This window comes from Marmota monax, unplaced genomic scaffold, assembly GCF_021218885.2.
Source record: "Marmota monax isolate L192 unplaced genomic scaffold, Marmota_monax_Labrador192_F-V1.1 WCK01_AAM20220418_F8-fsc00042, whole genome shotgun sequence".
NCBI classification, from domain to species: Eukaryota; Metazoa; Chordata; class Mammalia; order Rodentia; family Sciuridae; genus Marmota; species Marmota monax.
In genome coordinates this window covers 13,124,199-13,150,796 of record NW_026693008.1, presented here as the reverse complement: position 1 = coordinate 13,150,796, position 26,598 = coordinate 13,124,199, and the positions used below count along the sequence as shown (strand labels likewise).

Below are 26,598 nucleotides of genomic sequence, written 5' to 3'. Positions count from 1 at the left end.
AATTTTAATCAAAACCGTATCATCTTCTGTAGAGTTAGTTCCTTCCTGTGGATTCCAAGTACACTTCAGGCTTCAGGGTTTTTTGTTTGTTTGTTTGTTTGTTTGTTTGCTTGTTTTGTTTTTAATATTTATTTAGTTGTATATGAACACACAGTATATTTATTCTTATATGGTGCTGAGGATTGAACCCAGTACCTTACACATGTGAGGCAAGCACTTTACCACTGAGTTACGGCCTCAGCCCCTCAGGCTGCAATTTTATAACCCAAGGAAAATGTAGGTACAGCTACCCAGTCAATTTGGACCACTGAAAAGTCACTTTAGATAATGTAAAATGTTTGACCTCTCTTAAATAAAAAATTAATTCTTGTTTGTAGTGGCTATGTGCATGAGCCATAAGGGAATGAGTTCTCTTTGCATCGCTAACCCTCTGCAAATGCTGTTTATTCCAGAAATAAGATGTTTAATCCTTTAAGTTTGATGACTCTAGTAGAGAAGAAAAAGAGATCATGTTTCTAAACAGAGCTAAACTACATGTAAAAAAAAAAAAAAAAAAAAAAAAAGCAAGGACAATGTGCCAGACTGTCTTATGATCAAGTATTTATAGTAAAGCTATTTATAATAATCCTTACAGGGGAATGGATCCTAAATATAAATGAAAATCTTGAAGCGTTCATGTGCTAATCCTTAACAGTGAAAACTTCAGTACCGACCTAGAGGATATAAAGTCTTTGGTATGTGATCAAACCTGTTCTATACTAAAACAGTAATGCTCTTTTAAACTACATTGCTTTTACTACCACTATTTACATGTTGTATTAAGACAGTACTATTAGTCCTATAACATGTTTATTTTTATTTTTTACCAAAGAAAATATAGCTTTCAGTATAATACTGTGTGTAGGAAATGTGTTCTTTTGGGTGAGTGCTGTAATATCTGAGAAAAACTGACAAGGCAAGTCTAAAATATATCAAACAACATAAGCATTTTCAAGTTACCATGGCATTGACCTAAGTCTTATATGAAAGGCTGTTTTCCTAAGTTTTAAGTAAATGGTTACTCATAGAGACTTCTAATTTATGCTGAATATGTGGCAGTCCAGAAAACTATTTTAAGTTTATGGAAAAAAAATTTAAATGAACATTTTGTTTTTCTAAGTTTTGCATTTTCTTTGTTTTTCAATCTTGTCAACTTTCTAGTTTTCTAAATTTCACTTCTAAATTCAAGCAGTTGGTAATCTTTTCACAACTGGAAAAATATTTTTAATTCATTCTAACTTTAAACCTGCTTGAGTTTCACATGGATAATTACGTCAGTGATGAAGACACAGACAATGACTTGGACACCCAGCTCACCATTCAGCAGAGTTTACAGGATATTTACAAGCCAGGAACAACCCAACATGCACCTGATGAGAGGTAATGGCTTTCTCATTGGCAGTGTGGTATTAAGTATTCAACAGTTGAGATTGTCATTAACATAACTCTACTATTGTGATGAGAACAGGAGAGAGATTTGGAATACAAGGAATTTTATTTAAATTTTATATTATTTCATTTTACTTTTATGTTGGGATCAAACCCTTGATGGGGTAGAGTTCTGCCACTTAGCTTCATCTCCTAGACAGGATCTGTCACTTAAATATGAAAAAGATATGATATCTGACCAGACCAAAAAAAACTTTGAAAGAATTCAGAATTTAATTAATCAGTAAAGACAACAGTTGAAGGAGATTAGCTGGAAATCTAGGCAAGGAGATGCAGTCTAGAAATCAGAAGAAATAAATGAGGTTTCTGAAGGGTTAGAGAAGAACTCTAACACATCTTGTTCTCATGGAGCTAAAGAAATACATAAGTCCAACCAAGACACATAGAGAATTATTTTACTGAGATAGGTGAGGATAGAGTCCAATCTTTGATCTATTCAAATCAAAAGGAGGAATTATGTAAATTTAACCTTTCTGAAGATATTGATTCTATTACTACAATAGTAGAAGAGGACCAGTGGCTCTCTCAGTGGTAAGAATCTCCCTGGATATGAGCAGTTCATGGTCAAGTGCACCTAGTCAAATGCTCTCTTGGATGATCAGCTACTTCAGCCCACTAAGGTAGAAACCATTGTTTTTGGGGGTGGGTAATAAACCCAGTTTGCTTGGATTTGTGACCCCTCTTTGGCCTGCTGGAGGTAAACTGGATAAATGTCTTTTAACCCCAAGAGATTTTATAATTAAATATGGAGATGATAAAGTACAACAAACATAATTTTTTTAAAAATGTAACAAATTCATGGCACCATCACTATGTGTCATTCTATTTTAAGCACTTTGTAAATATTAACTCATTTAAATTCTAATTCTCACTGCTTCTCTGTGAGATGGGTACTCTTATTATCCTCATTTAGAAATAAGCAAATTAAGTGACTTACTCAAGGTCACAGAGCTCATTAAATGAGGAGCCAGGCAGCCTGACTCCAGTCTGTGCTCTTAACCACATGCTTTTTCTATACTTCTGTGTCTACTTTAGGAATAATCTTTAAATATTTAAAGTTTTGTAAAGAAATTAGGCTTATTAGGTTATCTCTCATAACTTTGTGATTAACATTTTAAAACATATAATTGCATAACTGAACACCTAATTTAATGTTGAAAGATATGATATTTAGTCTGAGAGTACTGAAATATTTCAGAGAAATTGAAATTGTAGTTATACATTTCATTTATTAGACTTGCAAGAACTGTGTGATACTTAGGAAGGATTGCTGATTTGGTCAGGCACTGGCAGGAATTAGAAAACCAGAATATACTTATGTCATGTAGAATAATGGCTCCACCCAAAGATGCCCATGTTCTGATTTTTTTTTTTTTTTTTTTTTTTGGTACCAGGGATTTAACCCAGGTGTGCCTAACCACTTAGCCATATTTCCAGCCCCTTTTTATATTTTATTAGAGACAGGGTCTTGCTGAGTTCCTTTGGGCTTCACTAAGTTGGTGAGATTGGGTTTCAACTCGTGATCCTCCTGCCTCAGCTTCCTGAGCTTCTGGGATTACAGGTGTGCACCACTGAGCTTGGCTCATGTCCTGATTTTTTGGAACCTATGAATGTGTAACCTTACATGGAAAACAGGAAGTAAGGTTACAAATAGAATTAAGGTTGCTTATCACCTAATTTTTATATAGAGAAATTCGCCTAGATTATCCATTTGTATCCAAACAAAGTGAAAGAGGCACGAGAACCTGAGAGTTGTCAGAGAAAGGGCTTAGCCCAACAATGATGGCTTGGAGGAAGGAGGAAAGAATCTGTGAGCCAAGAATATAGGAGGGCTCTAGAAGTTGGAAAGGCAAAGAAACAGATTCTTTCTTAGAACCTGCAGAAGGAACATAGTTCTGCCAATACTCTGATTTTACTCCAGAGAAAGCCATTTTGGATTTCTGAATTACAGAACTTTAAGATAATAAATGTGTTGTTTTAAGCCACCAATCATGTAGTAATATCTTAACACAGATATGGAAAACTAACAGAATTGAGTGGTGTAAAATGTTTAAGAAAATTTAATCAACCAAATTGAGAGTATGACAGATTGTCTAAGGGAATTTATTTTCATTGAATTATGAAAGAAAATGGGAAGAGGACAATATATAAAATTCATATATTTAACTCTAAAGCTTTAAATATTTTAATAAAAACATTTAAACTGCTAATAGTGTTTATATATATGTATGTATATATATATATATATATATATACACACACACATATATAAAGAGAGTTGTGTATGTGTATGTGTGTGTGTATATATATATACACACACACATATACATATATAGATGACAGGGATGAAAATAAATTCCCTTAGACAGTCTGTCATTCTCAATTTGGTTGGTTAAATTATCTTAAACACACACACACACATACACACACACATATATATATAAGTTGTAGATGGGCACAGTACCTTTATTTTATTTATTTATGTGTTACTGAGGATCAAAACCAGTGCCTCACATATGCTAGGCAAGCACTCTACTACTGAGCTACAACCCCAGCCCCACTAATAGTGTATTTTATATTCAGACCATGCATAGTTTAAAAATTCACAACCTGATTATTTACTATTCATATTTTTGCTAGAATCACAATATCGAGTGGCCATTAAATTTTGCCATGTGATAGTGTGATATTTTGTTCCCAGGCAAGTTTGAGTCAGGTTCAACACCACTGACTGAGATCCAGGCTGCCACACAGTCCTTTCCCTGAAGAAGCTAACGGCCTCATGAATACATGAGAAAGGAGTTTCCCTAGAATGTGGTAAAGACACACCACATTCTACAAATAGAAGTATTTCTTGTTTTGCTTTGTTATGGTGGTGCTTGGAGATCAAACCTAGGGCTGTGTACATGCTAGCCAAGTGCTCTATCACTCAGATATATCCCTGCCAGCACCAATAGAAATATTTCTATTTAGCCTCATTTTTTGTATGAGAGTTATCCCTGATTAAACTACTGCCTTTCCCTTTTCTTTTTGGTTTATATTAGATTCCTTAGTTTCCCCCTTAATTTTGGAATCACATATACATAATGTTTTTTTTTTCCTCTGCAGCTTTCATTCCTTTTTGAGTGCTTACTATAAGAAGATAATTGAAACAATAGAGACAGTTAAGTACTCTTTATACTCTCCCCTTGAATTTGTTTAAAATGTAATGGTGACAACTAGTAGCATTTTCTCTTCATGCTCAGGAAGCCTAGAAGCAGGTTCTTCCAAAAGCTGTGCCCTATGGAGGTCTGATGTGATTTTCTGAGAGAAAATTCTTTAGCACAACTTAGCAAAAGAGCTCCTGGGTTCCTCTATTGACAGAGATTTTTTTTTTTTTTTTTGGTATGTGGCAAGACATTGGGGGTGGGATGTTCATAGGCCCAGGTGTTGTGCAATGTTAGATAACAGGCCTTATTGTCTGTCCTGTGATATTTAAAAAAAAAAAAAAAAGGTGGCAATCTGATTGTTGTCTTATATACTACCTTTGGTGGTAGAATTCAGAAACAGTATGGGTTGCCTTGTATGTGTGTGAAATGTGAATCTGTTCTCATTTTTCTTGTTAATAGGTGAGGAAGATGCATTGTCACACTTAACCAAGTACCATTCTGCTTTTGATGAAGCAGATGGGATAGGGTGGACTCTCTTGCATAAGGCTGCAGTACAATTAAATAAGAACATTTTAGAAATAACCCTGAAAGGTAAACTCCCTTTTATTCTTCCTGATGCTTCTGAGAAATAAACTTAAAATTGGTTTTTGAATCTTAACCTATATGATATATGATGAATTTATTTCAGCTTCAAAAACCAGTGTATGGGAGCAAACCACCCATAATGGTGAAACACCACTTTTTCTGGCTGTCAGCAATTGCCTCTTAGAAAATGCCAGTTTTCTTCTTCTCAATGGCTGCAATCCAAATGCTAAGAATTTCGAAGGCAATTCTCCTCTTCTTACAGGTAAATGACTCATCTCTGGAGAAGAGTGTGCTGCTCTGTCTCCCCTATGCCAACAAGTTTCAAAGACAGCTCTTTGTGCACAGATGCAATACTGTGATCCCAGCTGACCAGACCCTCAAGAATCTTTCTATAGATTGGCTAATGAGGTGGCCTGATGCCCAGTTAGGAGCACATATACATTTTGATCCCAGCTGACCAGACCCTCAAGAAGCTTTCTATAGATTGGCTAATGAGGTGGCCTGATGCCCAGTTAGGAGCACATGCACATACAGAAAGGAACAGAGTCATGAAGCATAGGTGAAGGGCAGGCAGCTGAAATGGGAGGCTAGGCTAAAAACTATTAATCAGGAAGTCAGATATCTAGATTGCTTCTTCCACTCTGCCTGCTGAGACAGACTCCTCCCCAGCCCAGTAGAGTTCTGGAGGTTTATTCTTGAACAGCTTAAACAGAGGGTCTCTAGACCAGAGAATTTGGGTGAGCGTGGGAGTACTTAATTGAAAACACTGGAGGAATTAAGCAAAAAGACCCAACTCTCTTCCACAAGAAGGCATTCTCCCACCAGGATCCTAGAAAGCTGGCAGACAAGCCTTTATACTCTCCAGAAAGAGGATTCTCTGGAGAATCTGATCAGCCCAGGAAGATCTAAAGATAGTAACACTGGGGGCTCCCCCAACAAATGGCCCAAACATACGAACCAGTAGTGAAGCCCATAGTCTGCAAGCCCCACCCACCGTTTAGAATTTTCAACCAGAATAGTTGTCCAGGCTCTTACTCATGAGCAGATAACCAGACTATTTGAAGAAAGTCTTCAACATAGATAAATGACTTGGAAGAAGCAGATTATTTAGGAGAAATAAAATGTAAAGCAAATTATCATTAATTTCTTCAAAGAAATTAAAGAAATAAGAATAGGATAGTACAGGGCTGGGGTCGTGGCTCAGTGGTGGAGTGCTTGCCTAGCATGTGTGAAGCACTGGGTTCAATTCTCAGTACCACATATCAATAAATAAAATAAAGGTCCATCAACAACTTAAAACAATATTTTAAAAAAGTAGGATACTACAAAAAATCCAAGAATAAAACAAAAATGCTCTTGATATTAAAAACATCAAAACAAATTTTTTAAAAAAATAATGCTAGAAAATGAAGTTTAGGAAAGCTTTCAGAAGATAAGAAATGTAAAATAGTAAAGGAGAAATAAGAAAATTAGAAGGACAACCCAAGAGGAGCAATGTATGAATAACAGGAATGACAGATCAAATAAACAAGATGGAGGTACTCTATCATCAATAAAATAAGTCAAAATAATAATTTCCTAAAATAAGGGACATGTTGTTTCCAAAGTGAAAAAGCCAGCTGATGAATTCAAACAGACCCAACACAATCAGCACTTTTCTTCAGTATTAGAGCAATTAGAGCATTTTCATAGCACCTTATAAATAATTATTAACAGAATTCATACTGACTCAGTATCAGGCATCTAGTAAAATTCCATGAACATTTTGTGCTAAGAATTGGTGAGCTGGGCATGGTAGCACACACCTGTAATCCCAACAGTTCAGGAGGCTTAGACAGGAGGATTACTAGTTCAAAGCCAGCCTCAGCAAAAGTGAGGCACTAAACAACTCGGTAAGATCCTGTCTCTAAATAAAATACAAAATAGGGGTGAGGGGGCAAGGGAGGATTGGTGAATGAATAATGAGATGGGTAAGTTCAGGTGTTTTAGCATCTTGAGGAACCAAGAGTCATCATGCAAATGTGCAAGAACAGCATAAATGAAGAAGATGGTTATTAGAGAATTGTGGTTGACAAAATTGATCAAAAATAACTACCAAAAATTTATTATATGCATAATTAAACAATACAAGAAAAGATATGAAAATATTAACAAAGATTTTACCAAAGAGATGTGATTATGAGTCTTTCTTCTTTCTTTTCTGCATATCTAAATTCCCTGAACATGAACCTTTTTATTAAAAAAAAAAAAAGAAAGAAAAACATTTTTAAAAAGACCTACACCTGAGACAAAGAGAAGCTTCCAAAAGTTTCCTGAGAGAGAAAAAATTGGAAATATATCATATACAAAAGATAAAAGATCAAAATAGTTTTAGAGTTCTCAACAATAACTAGATGCTTGATGAAATTGATGAATAGTTTCAGAAGTTCTGAGGGAAAATTATTTTCAACTTAAATATTTAATTAAACTATTAAATCTGAAGGTAAAAACAAGATACATATTTTCAGACATGGAAGAACTCAAACTTTTCTCCCTCTTACACCATTAATGTGTTAATGATGTAGGATAGGTGAGGCTGGACTTAAGGAATTTTCAGGAAGCAGTTTGATTTTAGCTGTAGCAGTCCAGACAGGGCCCATGCCTAAAATTCTCTGGACCAAGAGTTTGGAAATTCTTTTAGATTTATACTCAGTGGGAAGATTACATGATAGTGGGTGGGGACATACTCTTTGTCCCATATTCTTAGGCCAGACAGAAGTTTTACAAGTTTGGTTTTTTTTTTCTGCAGACATGGCAGAAAGAGGAAGCTACAAACCACAATGCCCTCTGCAGAAATTTTTGCTGATATCCTGTTGACATCCTTTGTAAAAATCTTTCTGACAAGAGAAATATATTACAAATATTACAAATATATTACAAATATATACATATATTACAAATATGATGGGGGTCTCTGGTCTGCTTCATTAATGAAATAAATATCCTACCAACATGGAAGTGAACTTGAAATGTCAAAGCTAGGGATCCAAGAAATACAAGGTCCATCCCAGATAGTAGGCAAATGAGATCCCCAAGATGATGGGGAACAGTACTCCTAGGATGGCAACATGTTCCAGGCACTGAATTCCAGGTTAGAACAGGTCAGAGGGGCTAGATAAGGTAACACACACCTGTAATTGCAGGTGTGTAATCACAGGTTAAGGCAGGAGGATTGCAGGTTCTAGACCAGTCTTAGCAATTTAGCAAGAGTGTTGGGGATTTAGTTTAATGTATATATAAAAGAATAGGTTGAAAGATTGCAGGTGACCATGATGGAATTGGAATAAATATCTTGAGATTTAAGACAGTTTAGAAAGTCTCAGGTTGAATTAGTGATAAGCAAATTGAAAACTAAGCAAAGGCTGGGGGTAGAGTTCAGTGTAAAGCACTTTGCCTTGGCATGCAAACTGACTAGTGTTTAATCCCTAGCACCACACAAACAAACAAATTAGGTAAATGGAATGTAAATGTAAGGCTAGTATTAACTACAAGGAAAACAAAAGATGTATAGGAAAGGAAACATAATTAGGACCCAGCTTTTTGAATAGCAAATAAAATAAAAATAAGGTAAATACTGAATAGTTAACAAAAATTATATCATAAAAAGTACTAGAAGAATGGTGGGCTGAGAAATGTGAATGGTGAGCATAAGAGAAAAAAATCTTCATTTTCCATGAAAAGTCAAGTTAAATCAAAACCAAAAAAAAATTAAAAAGTGTTTTTATCTCCTGTTTCTCTTATTTAATTTTTACTTTTAAGTATTCCTTGACTAATTCTTTCAAAATTATTTTGTAGGTAATCAATTTTTTGAGTTCTTAAATAAAAATCTAAACATAAAAAATTAAAAAGTGGCAATGTAAGCAGGGCTATTTAGAAATATAATAGTTAATAGCAAAGAATCAGCTAAAAGGTGCTCTAGTGAAGGAAAAAGAGAGTTGAGAAAGGGTGGAGAACCCTGTAGTAATTGGCTCTTTAAGCCTTGCATAGTGTATAACTTTCATGAAAAAAGCAAAAAATTAAAGAGAGAACATTTACAGGGTACTACTGAAAACTGGGATTTGGAGGGCTCATCTTGATTTGTCCCAGGGTGCTTTTAGGCTTTGCATTCATAGGGGAGAAAAATCATCAAAACACTGAATAGAAGAGCATTCTCTGAGAAAGCCCTATATAGCATAAGAATGAAAACTCTGGATTAGGTCTAACCTCTCTAAATCTCAGTTTTCTCACCTATAAGATAGAGATAATAATATTCATGTGTGTGTACTATGTAAGAAAGCATTAAGCTGTGAAGCCTGTCAGAGTGATATGATGGTAGGAACTGGTTTTCCTCTCTTGACCTCGGCCTATCTGGCATGCCAAATAATTCCTTTTCTGTCGTATCTAAACATTTATTTCCCTATTCATAGATATGGAAGATGCTGGGTTTCAGGGAAACAAGCTCATCAAGATCTCAGAGACTTCAATTCACCAATGTGTAAAGTGAACTTTTTTTTTTTTTTTAGTTTTAAGTGGACACAATATATTTATTTTACATTTATGTGGTGCTGAGGATCGAACTCAGTGCCTCGTGCATGCTAGGCAAGCACTCTACCACTAAGCCACAACCCAGCCCAAAAGTGAACCTTTTATTTATTTATTATGTGGTGCTGAGGATCAAACCCAGTGCTAGCAAATGCTCTACCACTGAACTGGACCTTAATTATGTGATAATAGTATACATAGGATTTCCAGGCCTTTGGAGATGGGTGTGTATGTTTGTTGCTTTCAGAATCATTTCTTCACAAAGAACCTCAAGGGACTTTCTGTACAACACTTTGGGAAATACAAGCCCAAACCATCATATCCTATGGGTTCAGCCACTCATCCAACATACAAATAAAATTACATTTTAGTCATTTGTTTGCTGAGATAGGGTTCTGTTTCTTTTTTTTCTTCTTTTAAAGCAGCTTACAAGCATTTCCAGGTCTGTACTGAATATGTAAGTTCCCATTTTCTCAAGAAAATAAAGATACATGAAAATTTTATATGTATGAGCCAGCCAAGCAGCCAAAAGACAATGAATTGGTTATGGCTTATAGAAAAACAAATAGCCCATTGATATATTATTTGACATACAGTCTATTTTATGGGTTCCCTAAATTCATAATGCAGAGGCAAGGGAGTAAGTGGGAAGAGCTCCTTAAGAAGGCTGAGGGACACTAGCTGATATGACACTCTGGCCTTACCCGCATCAAGCATAATGCCCACCTCGCTTCTGATTTCTTAGCTGTTCTACGTGACTCCTATGACATGGCTACCTTGCTGATCAGCCACGGAGCGGATGTAAATCTACGATGTGCCAATGACAGGACTGCTCTCCACGAGGCAGCCAAACTGGGCAGACAGGACATGGTGAAGCTTATGCTGGTTTCTGGGGCACACCCTGACCCCCGGAGCACCTATGGATTCACTCCACTTGCTCTTGCTGCCCAAAGTGGACACACTGAAATTATGGCATTATTACTGCAGAAAGGCAAGATTTTCTATATAGTCAGCATACTACCATAGAGTAACTTGATCCCAGTGTTCTCTTCTTGATGGAGAGCTTCAGAATAATAGAAGTTAATATCTTATTTAAAACCAATTTAAATGTTTGAAATTTGTGTATTAATATTGGATACTAGAAAGCCTAAAATAATCAGACTGGTTTTCTTATTTGATGATGTGATATAATTTCCTTAAAATTATTGCAATGCAGGGTGACCCTTATACTTAATGTTCCTTTAGTATTCTTAGAGGATAGTTGTTTTTTTTTTAAACATTTTTGTGTTGATGTCCTTTCCTAGAATCAAAATCAAAGTCCTTGCAACATTCTGTACATACTGTTGCTACTTATGCTAAGTCATGAGGCAGTTTAATCTGTCGCAGAATATCTTTGAATGTTAGGAAATTCTTCCTCATTTCTTCTCTTCGTATCCCTGTTCTCTTTTCTACTAATAGTCAAAACTCTAAGAGAAGGAGAAGATGATTTATATTTATCTTTTAAAACATATTTTTAAAAATTTTTTTTTAATATTTATTTTTTAGTTGTACACAATACCGTTTTTTTTTTTTTAAATGAGGTGCTGAGGATTGAACCCAGTGCCTCACACATGCTAGGTAAGCATTCTACCACTGAAGCTACAACTCCAGCCACTGATGTATATTTATTAAATACTTTCTACATAACAGGCATTAAGCTGTTGCCTCATGTAATCCTTTAAAAAGTCTGTGAGGCAGATATTAATCTCATTTTGCTCTTGAGAAAAGAAGTTCAGAGATGGTACCAGTTATAGACTTCTCTTCAAACACACTTCCTCCCTGCCCTCCGCATTGTAACTGTGGTCATTTTAGATAACTGGCAGGGACTCTCAAAGAACTTTGGCATTTACCAGGTGTAGTGGCATATACCCGTAGTCACAGTGACTTGGGAGGCTAAGTCAGGAGAATCAAAAGTTTGAGGCCAGCAAATTTAGTAAGTCCCTAAGCAACTTAGCAAGACTCTTGTCTCAAAACAAAAAAATGAAAAAGGGCTGGGGATGTAGCTCAGTGGTAAAGCGCTCTTGGGTTCAATCTCCGATACCAAAATACACACACACACACACACACACACACACACAGCAACAAATTTTCAATCCTTTACCTTTCAAAGAAACCAGGATCATGTGACTGGTGAGTTCAGTGATTAAGCATTTCCCTTAACCGCCTTACAAAGTAATTTACACATCGTAACTGTTTTAGTCAGCTTTCTTGTCCCTGTGACCAAAAGACCTGACAAGAACAACATACAGAAGGGAAAGTTTATTTGGGGCATGTGGTTTTAGAAGTCTCAGTCCACAGAGGGCTAACTGATTGCATAACTCTGGGCACAAGGTGAGGCAGAACATTATTGTGGAAGAGTGTGGTCATGGAAAGAAGTCAAGACATGGCAGTCAGGAAGAGGGAGAATAAAATATACTCCAAAGGCATGCTCCCAGTGACCCACCTCCACCAGCCATACCCTACCTACTTAGAGTTACTTCCTAGTTAATCCATATTACTGGATTAATCCATTGATTGGGTTAGGCTCTTATAATCCAGTCATTTCACCTTTAAAATACATGCATTGCTTAACACATGAGCTTTTGGGGGACATATCTAAACCATAACAGTGACATAAATAGTAAATGGCAGAGCCAGTATTTGAAGTCATATCTGCCTGATCCCGCATTGTTAGAGACAAGATGGTATCATAGAAATAAGGCCTTAGTCTGGAAAATCTATGTATGAATCCTAACCATCTTGCTTATTACTAGCTGTGTGTCTTTGGGCAAGTCATTTAAAACCAGTAAGCCCTTGTTTCTTCTTCTTTTTTTTTAATATTTTTAAAATGTTGATGGAACTTTATTTTATTCATTTATTTATATGCGGTATTGAGAATTGAACCCATGGCCTCACACATGCTAGGCAAGTACTCTACCACTAAGCCACAATTCCAGACCTAGTTTCTTCATTTTTAAAATGGAGATCTTAGCACCTACTTCTGGGGTTTGCTGTAAAATTTAGAAATGATTATGCACATAGTAAACAATAAATGAAGGTATATTAGATTTCTAAATACATTCTAGGAGTGGGGTTCTTGGGCAGCCACTATACCCTGATGATTTTTATCTATCTATTCAAAAGTAAAGCCACTATATCTTCTTTATGATTTATGATGTGTCCAGAATGCTCTCCTTAGCTTTTGTCCATCCAAATGCTACTCTTTCTTCAGAGCCCATTTTATTGAGAAAACTTCCAGAACTGACCCAAACTCCTTTCTTTTATCTGTAAGCTCCCCTTACAGCCCCAGCCCTAGATCTTCTAGAAGGCACTTTTGCCTCTACCTGAATTCTTATCCACACCACTCACATGATACTTGGCATAGGTACTACAATTTATCTTTATAGCTATCAGCAATCCTCAATTTCAGTTTAAAACAATTAGTGTCTCTTATTACGAACAGTCCTTTATGAAGAAGTTTTAAAAAATGCCCCTTTCCATCAAAACATCATTAAATGTTATGGTGATATAATTCAGTTAGTTATTACCATCCTATCTGTAAGCATATTGTGAGGTAACTGGGCTTTGTATACTGGTTTAGAAATCCACCTTTTATGAAAGTATGTCTACTGGAAATTTTTAGTTCCAAACAACTTATAAAAATTGCTCTGAAAGCCAGCTTACCTATAATTTACAAACTGTTTGTATCATGTCCCTCCCCTCCACATTAGTTTATAAATTGCTTGAGAAAAGAGCTACCTATTTTATTTGATTCTTAGTTCTTCACTAAAGTAGGTATGCATTTTTTGATTTTAAGATTGCTTATATACAATGGAAAACAATTTTTGCAAGATGACTTTTTCCTCTTAGGTGCTAATGCTCATGGTCAGGCCTCTGATTCATCTTCCATATTACTTGAAGCTGCTAGAGGAGGAAATCCAGACTCTGTGACTCTCTTGCTAGAGTATGGAGCTGATGCCAATATACCTAAGAATTCAGGCCACCTGCCCATTCATGTGGCAGCTGACAGAGGACACTTATTGTAAGTTAAATTATATTACTGTAAATAATAGAAATAGTAATAACTGACTTTTTTATAAGCAACTTCTAGGAACTTTATATTTTTTCTCTGATCCAACAACCTAAACCTTAAAAAAAGAAAAAAGAAAAATCTCTGGACCTGCTAGAAACTGGTAAGGCCGAGCATCTTCTGTAGCTGCTGAAGACACAGAACTGCTTTCAATATGGGAAACTTTGGGTCTCAAATGACTGGGCTAATACTGAGTTTTAAACCTAGACAATAGTTCCATTCAGTTTTACTTGCTATATAAGCTGCCAGATGAAGGAATTAGTTTTTTTGTTGGAGGGTTCTAATTGCCACCTGATACTAATACTATATATACCATTAATATAAAAGAATCATAAACAGGCTAACTCTGTATCTTGATGAAACCATTTTGAAATGTACTTTGGAATTCTTTCTTAGAGTTCTAAAGATATTGATTCCAGTTACGGACCTTGCTGCCATTAAGCGGAGTGGGATCAGTCCAGTTCATTGTGCAGCAGCAGGAGCACACCCTCAATGCCTGGAACTTCTCATCCAGGCTGGATTTGATGTGAATTTCATGCTAGATCAGAAAATTCGTAAACATTATGATGACCAAAGGAAATCAGCTTTGTATTTTGCTGTATCAAATGGTGACCTCTCTTCAGTTAAGCTGCTTCTGGGAGCTGGAGCTCTGCCTAATCAAGACCCAGTTAACTGCCTGCAGATAGCCCTTAGGATGGGTAACTATGAGCTCATAAGTCTACTGCTAAGACATGGTGCCAACGTCAATTACTTCTGCAGAGTCAACCCTTTGCATTTCCCATCAGCACTGCAATACACACTAAAAGATGAAGTCATGCTCAGGATGCTGTTGAATTATGGGTATGACACAGAGCGATGTTTTGATTGTCCTCATGGGGATAAAATTCATCCTTTCTATACTTTTGAAGGCTGGACATCTACAGTTATTAAAGATACTATGGTAAGTCCACAGGATTAGTTGTATTACCTTAAGACATTCATTATCCATAGTCTGGGAACTATAGTAATACTCAGTCCACTCTCTAGAAGCTAATTGTTGGAAGACTCTAGAGTGAAAAATACATGATAAAATATCATGCAGATATCTATCAGTAGAAAGATATAAAAGGTACAGAATCAACTCAGAGAAAAAAGGGACTTTACCTAGAACTGTCAGGGAGTTTCACAAATGAACTGACTCCTGAGCAAGGTTTAAAAAATGAATGCAAACTGCAGGGCTGGGGTTGTGGTTCAGTGGTAGAACACTTGCCTAGCATGTGTGAGACACTGGGTTCAACTCTCAACACTGCATATAAATAAATAAAGGTCCATCAACAACTAAAAACCTTTTTAAAAAATGAATCCAGCCTTATATTTCGGTTACATTTTCTCTTTAGCTAAAATGTTGCTGGATTCCAAATACCTATACCCTTAGGTTTTTGGCTCTTTGAGCATTTGATTAGTCTTATTTGGTTAGTTTTATGATGAAAAAAGTTACAGTAAACAGTTGACCCCTCCTGATTAGAGAGATTTTTCTCACACCAGACCCCTAGTTTTTTCTTACCTAATTGGTCACTTCTGTTTTCCCCAACTTGAGTTTTTCCCCTAGCTTTTCAAATGGTTGCTACTTTTCAGGTCTCATTTCAAGTGTCATCTCTCCAAAAACGCCCATCTTAGGTAGTCCCCTTCCCCATCATTCTCTTATCATGATCATTTCTTTGTAGAATTTGACTTTCTGAATATTATTTTAGTATTTTAATGACTGTACCTCTTATAAATATCCTCAGTTTACACATGTCTGTGCTTAGCACATAGTAGATGCTCTATAAATATTTGAATTCATATTACCAAAATTTAAAAAATAGAAATGAAACAGTAAATTGAAAAAGCTCCTTGAATCAATTCTGAAAAGTTACAGGCAAAATATTCTTGTATTTATTATTTTTAGGTGATTAATATAGGACTTAATTTCTACACCATTAATTCAGCATTAGGGGATATACCATCTGGTATTATTTCCTGACTGTTCAGGAACAGTCTCATTTCTCATCTGGACATCTTATTTAAGAGCATGTTAATGATTTAAAGGCCAAAACTGTTACTTTCCTTTTATATCAGGGTTGGACTAAGATTTTTGAATGACAGAAAAATCCCAAAATAAAAGCTTTTAACAAAATGTCAGCCAGGCATAGTGGATCACATGCAGTCCCAGCTACTTGGGAGGCTGGAAAGAGAGAGCGAGATAGTGAGACTCATCTCAAACCAAACCAAATGGCTCATTCCCTCTCATATAAAGGACAGAAGTAAATAGCCTTGTAAATGGACAGTGTCATGATTCATAAAAGCAGCTTGTATCCATATTACAGTCTGCAAGAAGAAAGGGAAAAGGAAGCATCACAGACCTTGCCTTTCTTGCATGGTATTTGGGGAGCTGCTGAGGCTTCCACTTACCTCTCATTGGTTAAAGGTTAGCCAAGTGGCCACACCTAGCTGCAAGTGAAGCTAAAAAGTTAATCTTTATTGTAGACAGCCAGGTGACCAACCAAGGGAGTTAACAGATATTATGTAACAATCTCTGCCACACCTTTATTACTTCTTATATGAAGAATCAGTAAATATATTTTTCCCAAATGTTAGGACTAAGAAATCAAATGAGGAACTGAATACTTTCAGCTTAGTATTCTTTTGATTACTGTGCTAAACCATAGATACTCTTAATTTAATTTTCTGACTTTCCCCCTTTAGTTCTGTGAAGTAATAACTTTATCATGGCTGCAGCATCTCTCTGGAAAGGTTGTTCGAGTGATGCTTGATTATGTTGATCAAGTTCAAATCTGCTCAAAGTTGAAAGCTGTGCTCCAAAAACAGGGGCTCTGGTCAGAAATACATTTTATCTTGAGTGAGTATCTGTCTTATAGAAAACTTTTACCAAAATACTAATCATATTATTTGTTCTATAGAATATTCTTTGTGTTAAAAGCATAACCTAAAGCAACCAAAAAAATACTATTCCTTCGTAAAACTACAGTGTAGTCATTAAGTTGTACTTACTACAATTTTCCAGCAGACAAAATCTGTTAGGTAATTACTTATAATTATATGTGGGTAACACTTTTTTCCCAACCCAATTACCCCATGACTAGGAAGGAACATTATAGACAGGAATTAAAAGGTATGACATGGCAATAAAAAACAGATAAGAAAAGATCTAAATTTGTAGGGGATACCAAATGACCCTCTCCAAACCAAATTTTTTCAAAGTTGCACCTAAGTCAATTAAAAATTTATTTTATCCCATTTCCCCCTGGGTGGTGATCTTTAGTTTTGCCCTGTCCCTGATAGAAAGAATTGGCAGGGGGTGGGGAGTGGGGTTAATAGAGATTTAAGTACTTAGGGTCTCACAAGCCAGATGCACAATTGATTTGTCTTTGGATTCCAACTTGATATGCATCTAAAGTCATATTTTTGCAAAGCGTTGCAAGAGAACTGAAAAACTTTCCCTATTGATATTCCCATTTAATCACAGCCAATGCAAATCCTGGTGGTTTAAGTATCAAATACATTTGCTAACTAAACCCTAAGATCATTAAAAAAAAAAAAAAAAAAGCAATTCTTTAATTCTTTCTCCTTTTAGATAATATCCTATTTCTTTCATTTTAGCAAACCCTCGTTCCCTAAAACATTTGTGCCGCCTAAAGATCCGCAAGTGTATGGGGCGTTTGCATTTACGCTGCCCTGTCTTCATGTCATTTCTTCCATTGCCCAATCGTCTAAAAGCATACATCCTTTACAAAGAATATGACCTTTACGGACAAGGAGTTTTTACAGAAACCTGGTAATCATATTATTCTACAGGAAAAGGTATAATTTTGCAGCTTATTTTTTTCAAATGGGATTTGTCTTCTATGATTCATATTTTTTGCTTTACCCAGTAACTAAAATCAGTCTACGTTCTTTAAGTAGTTTCTCTGAATATGGCCTTTCAACATATAAATGGCTATAAGTCCAAAGTTAGTTTTAAGAAAAGCAAAACCCAACTAGTGAATATTTTAATTAACTAAATACACCAGTTTTTTGTTTTTGTGGTTCTGGGGATTGAACCAGGGCCTGGATCATGCTAGCCAAGCACTCTACCATTGGACCATAATGCCAGCCCTATATACCAGTTCTAATTCTGTAGTGATCTTACATTAAGTGTATAAATGTGCTCAAAATAATGGATGCCATCTCTGACAATTGGAGATTCTTTTTTAAATAGAGAAGTATTAGTGATTGTATTGAATATATACTGACTCCATTACATGCCCTGGAAGTAAACTATTTGTGTGCAGAAATCACAGTTGTTTTTTTTTTGTTTTGTTTTTTTGGGTTCTCAAGATTGAACCCAGGGGGCTCTACCATTAGGATATATCCCTAGCCTTTTTCACTTTTTATTGAGACAAGGTCTTGCTAAATTGCTAAGGTCAGGCTTGCACTTGTAATCCTCCTGCCTCAAGTAGCTGAGATTGCAGGCATGCACCACCAGGCCTGGCATTGTTTCTTTGTAGTCAAGTACAGGGATGGAGTAATTCAGTTAATTCAAATAGATCGTTCAATTAAAACTTCATCATTAATAGGAAACACATATTCCCTCCTGCCTTCTTTCCAAATATTTTTGGTTATGGTTTACCACTTATTGGTTAATATAATTAATTCAATGGGAATTAAAAAGGGTTTTCAAATGGATAGGCTTATGGTTTCTATACTGAACCTAGTCGGCTAGTGGACATGGAGGGTTTCAATGATTACAGAAGATGTCAGATTAAATTATTTCTTTATATTCTCTACTGCATGTGAATATAGAATATTAAGTTCCATTTTTTATTTCTATGCATTCTAAGTTGCATCTAAGTTCAAGTTTCTGTATGTGGATAGTACAGAAAGAAACTGAGAAATATTCATTCAGTCACATCTATGTCAAGTTGAGAGAGCACATCAAAAGGACAACAGAGAATGATGTAGTTCATTTTCTCCACAGTTCCATTAACTATACAGCTTTGATTTTTACATATTTAGTTTTAACATTTTTTAGCATAATATAGTCCATTTTACTGCAACTAAAACTGTATGATTTCTGATGCAATAATTGATTCATGGTTATAAAGACTACTTCAGTAAGCAGAAGATTTAGAATTATATTTAGCTTTTTACATTTAAAATGTGCAAAACTGGCTAACACGAAGTTTTGTTTTTTTTTTTTTTTAATCTCATGTGCTTATAACGAAGTGGTAGTTTATATATATGTATATGTGTCAATATACAAAAATACATTTAGGATATACATGTACTTAGATAAATTACATAATTCTAAAATTAATTTCATCTAATCCCTTGACTTTCTGAAAGTATATACATTTTTATAAAATTCAAAAACAAATTAGAACATAAAATTCCCAGTAGAACTTAAGTTATATACTAAACTACAAAGAGTTACACAGCATGACTATATATTACTATTAAAACTACAGGTCAAGCTACTTAAAGTTAGAACACACAATTATTTGTCCCTTTAAATTAGAGGAATTTCTTTAAGTAGAATCCAACAGTTGTAAGTATACATTGCCTGTAACATATCTAGGGTAATTATCAAGAAAAGTCACTAATAATGAATTATAATTTGCTTTTACAACAAACTTCCCAATAAGTGACAACACCAATCAAAATTACTTGGAGAAATAAAATTCAGAAAATATATCAAATATTTTATACAAAAAAAGACTGTACAAAAATCAGACTTTATTATACATTAAAAAAATCTAACAACATATTTCCTGAAGCCTTGTCAGCAAATGCCTATTTTGACAAAATGAAAAAATAAGTTCTCTGTCCTACATGTATACCATGGTCACATAAAGGTGAGTTCCTCAAATCCAATTCTAAAGGGAAATGTTAACATGACTTAATGGTACACTGCATGATTTAACTATCAGTGAGATAAGAATTAACCAATTCACTTACATTACAAAAATCACTGAATATACAAAGCAATTTCACACATTAGTTATAATTTAATCCCCAGTTCTTCTATTAATTTAAAGTAAATTACTTATGAGTACAGCCACAAGAGGTTGGTTAAAAAAGTATAAAGTGGTTCCAGTTTCAAATCTTTGTATTATTAATTAATGTAGAACAGAAACTTCATGAAAAAGGAGTAAATGCTAAAAATAAAATGAAGAGTTTAATTGTTACAATTGGTATATTTAAATATTCAAAGTACAATTCAAATGAAAGGAGGTTGTCAAAATCAACATTAATATTTTCATTTTATTCAGGTTGCAAAAGGTTTTGCTAAATATGCTAGATTCTTAGTCTGTTAACATTTGTAAGATGCAAATTTTAAACACTGTGGTTCCTATACATAACTCAGAATTAACTCAGATGCTTTTATCACAACATTTTATGTTACCTAGGAAATTACACACATCCTATTGTCCTTTTCCCAAAAGTAATGGAAACAACAAATTTAGTTTGTGGATCCTGTGAATTCTTTTAAAATTGCACACAAAGTAATCCTTATAGACATGACAAGAACTAGATTAGATCAGCTTTAGGGACTTTGTTCAAGGTACCAGTTTCAGTACCTAATTAGCAAATTTTCAAAATTCTAAAAGGATGCACTAATAATTGATTTTTTTAATCTATTAATTTCATTACCATAGTTACAAAAGCACTGTTCACATAGGAAGCAGAACATATAGCAGAATTAGGCAGGCTTAATTTCTTTCCTTAAAAAAATATGTGGTTAATTTCTAAAAATCATTAAATATAAATTTATGCCAGAGAAGAGATATCCCCAAATCTAATCCAACTGCCAATGAAGCATCTCAGAGTTTTTGAAGGGGTTTCAGAGGAGATCAGCTGGAACATTAATATGAAGCCCATGGGCAGCATTCTTTAAATAAAAAGGAGAGCTTATTAAACTTGATGCTTACAGGTCTGCAATAATAGAATAGTTCCTATAGTTTAGTAGTAATGGAAGAGAATTTTCATCTAAATTGCTAAATGTACTCATGATTTCTATTTGGCACTGGAATGCATCTTTCCTATGGACGTGGACATTTTTTAAATTTATTTTAGTTATATATGACAGTTATTGTGGTAATTCTTATGAACATGACTTAAAGGGAACTACACACACACACACACACACAAAGGAACTATAAGTCTGTCCAGCATCCCTACGTCTACCAATACCCTTAACCTCAGTCTACACTTTGACCCAGAGGGCTAACAATGGGTAGCACTTTGCTACCATGCAAAGGACCAACCAGGTAAAACTGCCTTCTAATGATGACCAACTTCCTTGTGAGGCAACAGATTTCATGTGAACTTAGCGAGGTGCTATATAAAGAAAAGACAATGAAACTGAAAGTTAACCAATCTCAAAAAAGGTCTTAAAAGCAGGAATTTCCATGACCAATCAAGTACTGATCACAAATTTCAGCTTTAACAAAAGGAATGATACAATATTTTAAAAGCATTCCCTTTAGTAGGCACAAAATAAACTTAATCAAAAAGTATTCCATAAATGTCTACTTCTTTACTATATGTTTTAGTATCATAAGGCTTTAAGGAGTATTAAATAATCATTACTCCCAGTTGGCACATGGATAAAAATATCATGAAGCTATGTATAATTATCCCATTCCTACAGAAAACAATGTACATATACAGTATGAAATTGAGCTATATTTTGAGAGCTTTTAACAGATGCCATTTCTAATTCAGACCTAAAAAAAGAAAAAAACTACATATCAAAGGACAAAAGGATTTTTTCCCTTGTGAAATTAGTATTAGTGGCTAACCTACTGAAAAATTCTAAATGTTTAACTATGTAAGATATTTTACTCAATATATTTAACTTATATGTATATATGTATATATACTTTTTCATGTGGAACACATGAACATAACTTCTATAAGCCATGTTTAAATCTGAGCAAAGTAAAAGAAATTAATTTCTGACAGAAGATAGGCAGTAGAGAAATGTTATTTTAAACCTGTAGCAGGCTAAAATCCTTCCTTGGTCAACTTCCCCTACTAGCTATACCAATCATTCAATTTCTTTTCAGTCTTTCATGGACTCATACCTTTTACTCATTTGAAAAGTATTTACAATAGTTAGTGCAAACTATTCTATGCTCATAAATTAGTTATTTGCCTTTGTGGATATAAAGTGATGATTCAGTACTTTATCAAAATATGGGATTATGAAAATACTGGGCATATCAGTCTGAAATTTAAAAGATTACATTTTCTAAACTAAACTCTGGGAATTTTTACTTTTAAGCAGTAAACATAATTGGTATATAACTTCTTTTGAAATGTCATTTGAAAATGTCATTTGATTATCAGTAAAAATCATTTTACATAATGCTGAAAATACAATGTATCATCTTCTAACAATATCTTTACAAGCCAGTCCTAATCTAAAATGTATTTGAACAAAACAGAAATATTTTAATGAATTTCAAAATCTTATTTTAATCATTACTGCTCTGCAGTAATAATTGAAGTCCCAACCTGAGAACTGAGAATATGATAATAAAATGCCAAGGGCTGTATGAATTTTGAACCAAAGATACAAGCTTTTTTCACTACTGGCATCAGGTATAGTACATCAGAGAAATGTGAGCAATAAAAGAAAGTGTCCTGCAATCAACAGTGCCACCTGCCACAAGTTGGAAACCTTAAGTCTAAAATCTCTACGATTTTATACAAATTCTATTGCACAGTAAATAATGTTAAAATATTTGCAAATTTGTAGAATTCTCTGTAGAAAGGGTCACTTAGTTGAACACTTCTTCACTGCCAGCAAAATGTTCCTAATAAAAGGGAGCGAGTATATCCATGAATATATGAATACCTAAGAATAAATTATTTCTGATGGGCATAGGTAGTTACAACACAAGATTAAAAGTTCAAAATTTGAAGGAAAAAAATGCTTAAGTATAATTCCTCAGCAACCTGTTTTAGGGAAATAAGTTTTGTTTAGACAAGTACAATGTTTTTTAAATATATTTTTTAGTTATAAATGGACATAATGTCTTTATTTTGTTTATTTATTTTTATGTGGTGCTGAGGATCGAACCCAGTGCCTCACATGTTCAAGGCAAGTGCTCTGCCACTGAGTCACAACCCAGCCCTAGACAAGAGGAATTTAATGTTAATGCATACATTATTATTTTTAAGGGAAAATAAAAAACAATGTAAAACTAAATCATCAAGTTCAACATTTTTTTACGTGAAGCTAAAAACAAGCAAATATAAAGTGTAGTCTCCTCCTTGATATTTCAACATAGTTGTTACCTTGTGCCATTTCACCATAGAAATTGTCAATTCCGGAGGGGGGGGGGCAGTGTCAATCAAAAAGCAATGTAAGTTTATGCTTCTGACTCTCTCTTCTGTCCTTCTTCTCCCAAATCACTCTCTTCTGACTGGCTACTGCTAAGGACAACAAACTGCCCCTCACTACTGGCTTGGTTTGTTCTACTGGAAGCAGCTATCAACCGACTCTGTTCTTCCAAGTCCTAGTGGGAAAGAAAGAAAAGGAACTAAATTAACTGTCTGCAGTCAAATGAAAGCTATGCACTTAAAAATACATACTTGAGAGCCATTTCCATCCTTTTGTCATAAAGATGTATGCAAAATTCTAGCAACCTTATAAAAAGAAAGGCTATGCCTAACCAATGCTACTACAAAATAAATTTGGCATTATTCTAGAAATTCTGTAAAATCCAAATTCAAACTTAAAAATTGCTGGCATTTTCCTCATTTTATTTTTTATAGCCAATAATCTAATTCAGTCCATCATCTCTTACTATACACTACATAAGTAATCTCAATTTTCATAATAAAAGCCCCATAATGGATTACCCCATACCTCATGCCTTCCTCTTTTTCAGACCTCTTGTCCAATTCATTTTGCTGAATCTGGCATCACCTTCCTTCAGTAAGCCTATCAAGGGAAGCCTGATGACTTCAGTGTCACCTTTGCCACTTCCCCCTTCTTTGTCCATACATCCAACCCACTGCCAATTCTTACTGATGTGTTCTCCAAGTATCCCACAACTGTCTTCTTTTTCCATTCCTATTGTCAATGCCACAACCCATAAAGTCTCTTGGATCACCTAATCAAGATTTTGTTTGGAAAATTGTGTAGCTTAAAATTATTCTTTTGTGGTCTTGATCCCCCAGCATTGGGGGGGAAAAAATCTTTTAGTGGATAATGAATTGGCATTCCTGGCAACATTTAAAATTTAATTCACTTAAAGGGAAAAATGGTTTTCAGCAATAGCAATTTAGTCCATAAAACCTCTCAAAAGAGTGGCTTTGAGGGGCTGGGGATGTGGCTCAAGTGGTAGTGCGCTCACCTAGCATGCGTGAGGCACTGGGTTCGATTCTCAGCACCACATAAAAATAAAATAAAGATATGTGTCCACCTAAAAAAAACTAAAAAATAAACATTTTTTTTAAAAAAAGAGTGGCTTTGACAAGATAACCCTCACAGGAATATGAAAGTTCTGGTATGTTTATTTAACAGGAAGTCACACTACATGTTAATATAGCTTTTGTGTAAACATAGCAGACTTCAGCTGTTACCCTTTCTGCTATTCTATGAATCATCTGATTATGAAGTGGTTGAGCAAGAAGAAACAAGACCTTCATTTGGAAATTCAAATCTGAAAGTCACAATTGTGAATTAAGTCTTCATAAACACCAGATAGAAGATTCAGACATTAGGGATGCATACCTTTTCAATCTGTTTTTGTTTATTGAGTTCTTTCTGTTGCTTCTCTTTTACTCTCTCTATTTCTTTTTGTTTTTCTGATGCCCTACGATCCTAAGAACAATAAATAAAACTAATGAATTAAATATGAAATAATTTTAAATTTTAGATATATCAATTAACATGACCCTTGTAACTTTTTATACCCTTCTTTGTATTCATAGGTATGGAAGCACACAAGGCTTCATTCTATGGTAGACATTTATCCAGATTATAAATGGTTTATCAGCAATATGAAAACCACTTTTGTTATAATACTTCAGTTAACATTCTTAGAAAATTAAGCATCTCTCAGATTCTTACCAGTTCAGCATGCAGAGCTATCTGTTTTGCCAGTCCAACAGAATCACAAATCTAAAAAGAGAAACAGTATTAAAAACAAACAAAAAGCCAAAAAACTCAAGTTCTTAAAGTAAAAATTAAGTACCCAAATAGCTGATATAAATTTTTTTTTTAAATTTTAGTTGTAGTTGGACACAATACCTTTACTTTATTTATTTTTATGTGGTGCTGAGGATTGAACCCAGTGCCTCACCCATGCTAGGCAAGTGCTCTACTGCTAAGCCACAACCCCAGCCCATAACTAGTTTTATAACTCAACATAATATACCACTTCAACTGAAAGCTGATTTAAGGATGTGCCATCCCCTAAACCAAGTCTTTGTATATTTTCTCCATTTCTTGGGGGGGTGGGAGGGTGAAGGGTACTAGGGATTGCTTTACCACTAAGCTACATCCCTTTTACTTTTTTTTATTTTGAAACATAGTCTAAGTTGCTGAAGATGACCTTGAATTTAGCATTTCTCCCACCTCAGCCTCCTGAGTTGCTAGTTTTAAAGTCATGGACCACATCTCTTACTGCTTTCTATGTTTTCTATGAGTCTGTGAGCTTCCACTGATGGCTCTCCCTTCACAAACAATACTTCTCATTATCTCAAATTCATTACTGAGGTAGTTCAGCCCACAAAGAATGAGAGAAACAGTTGCTGATGATACTTGAAGTTGACTGATTATAGGAATATATTCTATTCCCAAGATAAGCTAATGAAGGGAGAAGATTTTACCAGCTATCAATGTTGAGGAAGACATGGATCTATATAGTCAGAATGCCAATCCCTAAGCTTAGTGCTCTTCAGAGCAACACGCTTTGGTCAAGCAACTCAATCATACTAGACAAAATCTGGGAGTTTTTTTCCAGAAATATTAGTAAAAACTGACTATAATATGTATTTTACAACAGGAACATTTTGAAAAGTCAAATACCTTTTCCCCCTCATTGTTTGATTCAAATATATAGCATACTGATGACAGATTACTTTCACTTCTCCCTCCTGATGTCCGGAGAACAAATCCAAAAAGCCGCTTATTTTCCTGGTGTGTAGCATACAAAACTACACAGGGTAATGGAAACTGCCACAAAAAACATCAGAAGTAAATATGAAATCTTCCAAACCATTACAGTAGCAATCAGATACACCTTTTTTTTCTTTTACCGGCGACTGAACTTAGGGGCACTTGACCGCTGAGCCACATCCCGAGCCCTATTTTGTATTTTATTTAGAGAGTCTCTCTCACTGAGCTGCCTAGTGCTTTGGTTTGGCTGAGGCTGGCTTTGAACTCATGATCCTTCTGCCTCAACCTCCTGAGCTATTGGGATTACAGGCATGCGCCACAGAACTCAGCTCAAATACACCATTTTTAACAGACTGGTAATCAAAGAACAATTAATGTCATATTTGGCTTGGATTACCAAAGAGAATAAGAGATTGATGAATGGTGGGTTTTATTAGTTATTAACACATTTTACAAAATCAAATTCAATAATAAAACTGGTCTATTTAACAAATGATTAAACACTTGCAACAATTTTAAACTAGATAACTATAAAATAATCTTGATCA

The 26,598-nt window shown here is 34.8% G+C and overlaps 2 protein-coding genes across 5 annotated transcripts in view; one reads left to right on the top strand and one right to left on the bottom strand.

Moving 5' to 3' along the window:
• Positions 1-680: 680 nt before the first annotated feature.
• Asb14 (ankyrin repeat and SOCS box containing 14) lies at positions 681-19,300 on the top strand. The gene is made up of 10 exons (XM_058582178.1): positions 681-734; positions 1,201-1,419; positions 4,597-4,652; positions 5,097-5,228; positions 5,326-5,484; positions 10,528-10,790; positions 13,691-13,842; positions 14,287-14,830; positions 16,615-16,768; positions 17,530-19,300. Exons 2-10 carry the CDS (start codon positions 1,301-1,303, stop codon positions 17,706-17,708), a joined length of 1,758 nt encoding a protein of 585 aa, XP_058438161.1. The 5' UTR covers positions 681-734; positions 1,201-1,300; the 3' UTR covers positions 17,709-19,300.
• Positions 19,301-19,624: 324 nt separating this feature from the next.
• The window catches only part of Appl1 (adaptor protein, phosphotyrosine interacting with PH domain and leucine zipper 1), a 43,832-nt gene continuing 36,858 nt past the window's right edge, over positions 19,625-26,598 (bottom strand). For 3 of the 4 annotated variants that reach the window (XM_046452910.2, XM_046452908.1, XM_046452911.1), the window contains 4 exons: positions 25,961-26,107; positions 25,001-25,051; positions 24,662-24,751; positions 19,625-23,438 (listed from right to left, as the gene is read on the bottom strand). In XM_046452910.2, the coding sequence (XP_046308866.1) occupies positions 23,292-23,438; positions 24,662-24,751; positions 25,001-25,051; positions 25,961-26,107 (435 nt within the window). In that variant the 3' untranslated portion in view covers positions 19,625-23,291. The remainder of the gene's footprint in view (positions 23,439-24,661; positions 24,752-25,000; positions 25,052-25,960; positions 26,108-26,598) is intronic. The other variant, XM_046452909.2, reaches the window with a different exon arrangement.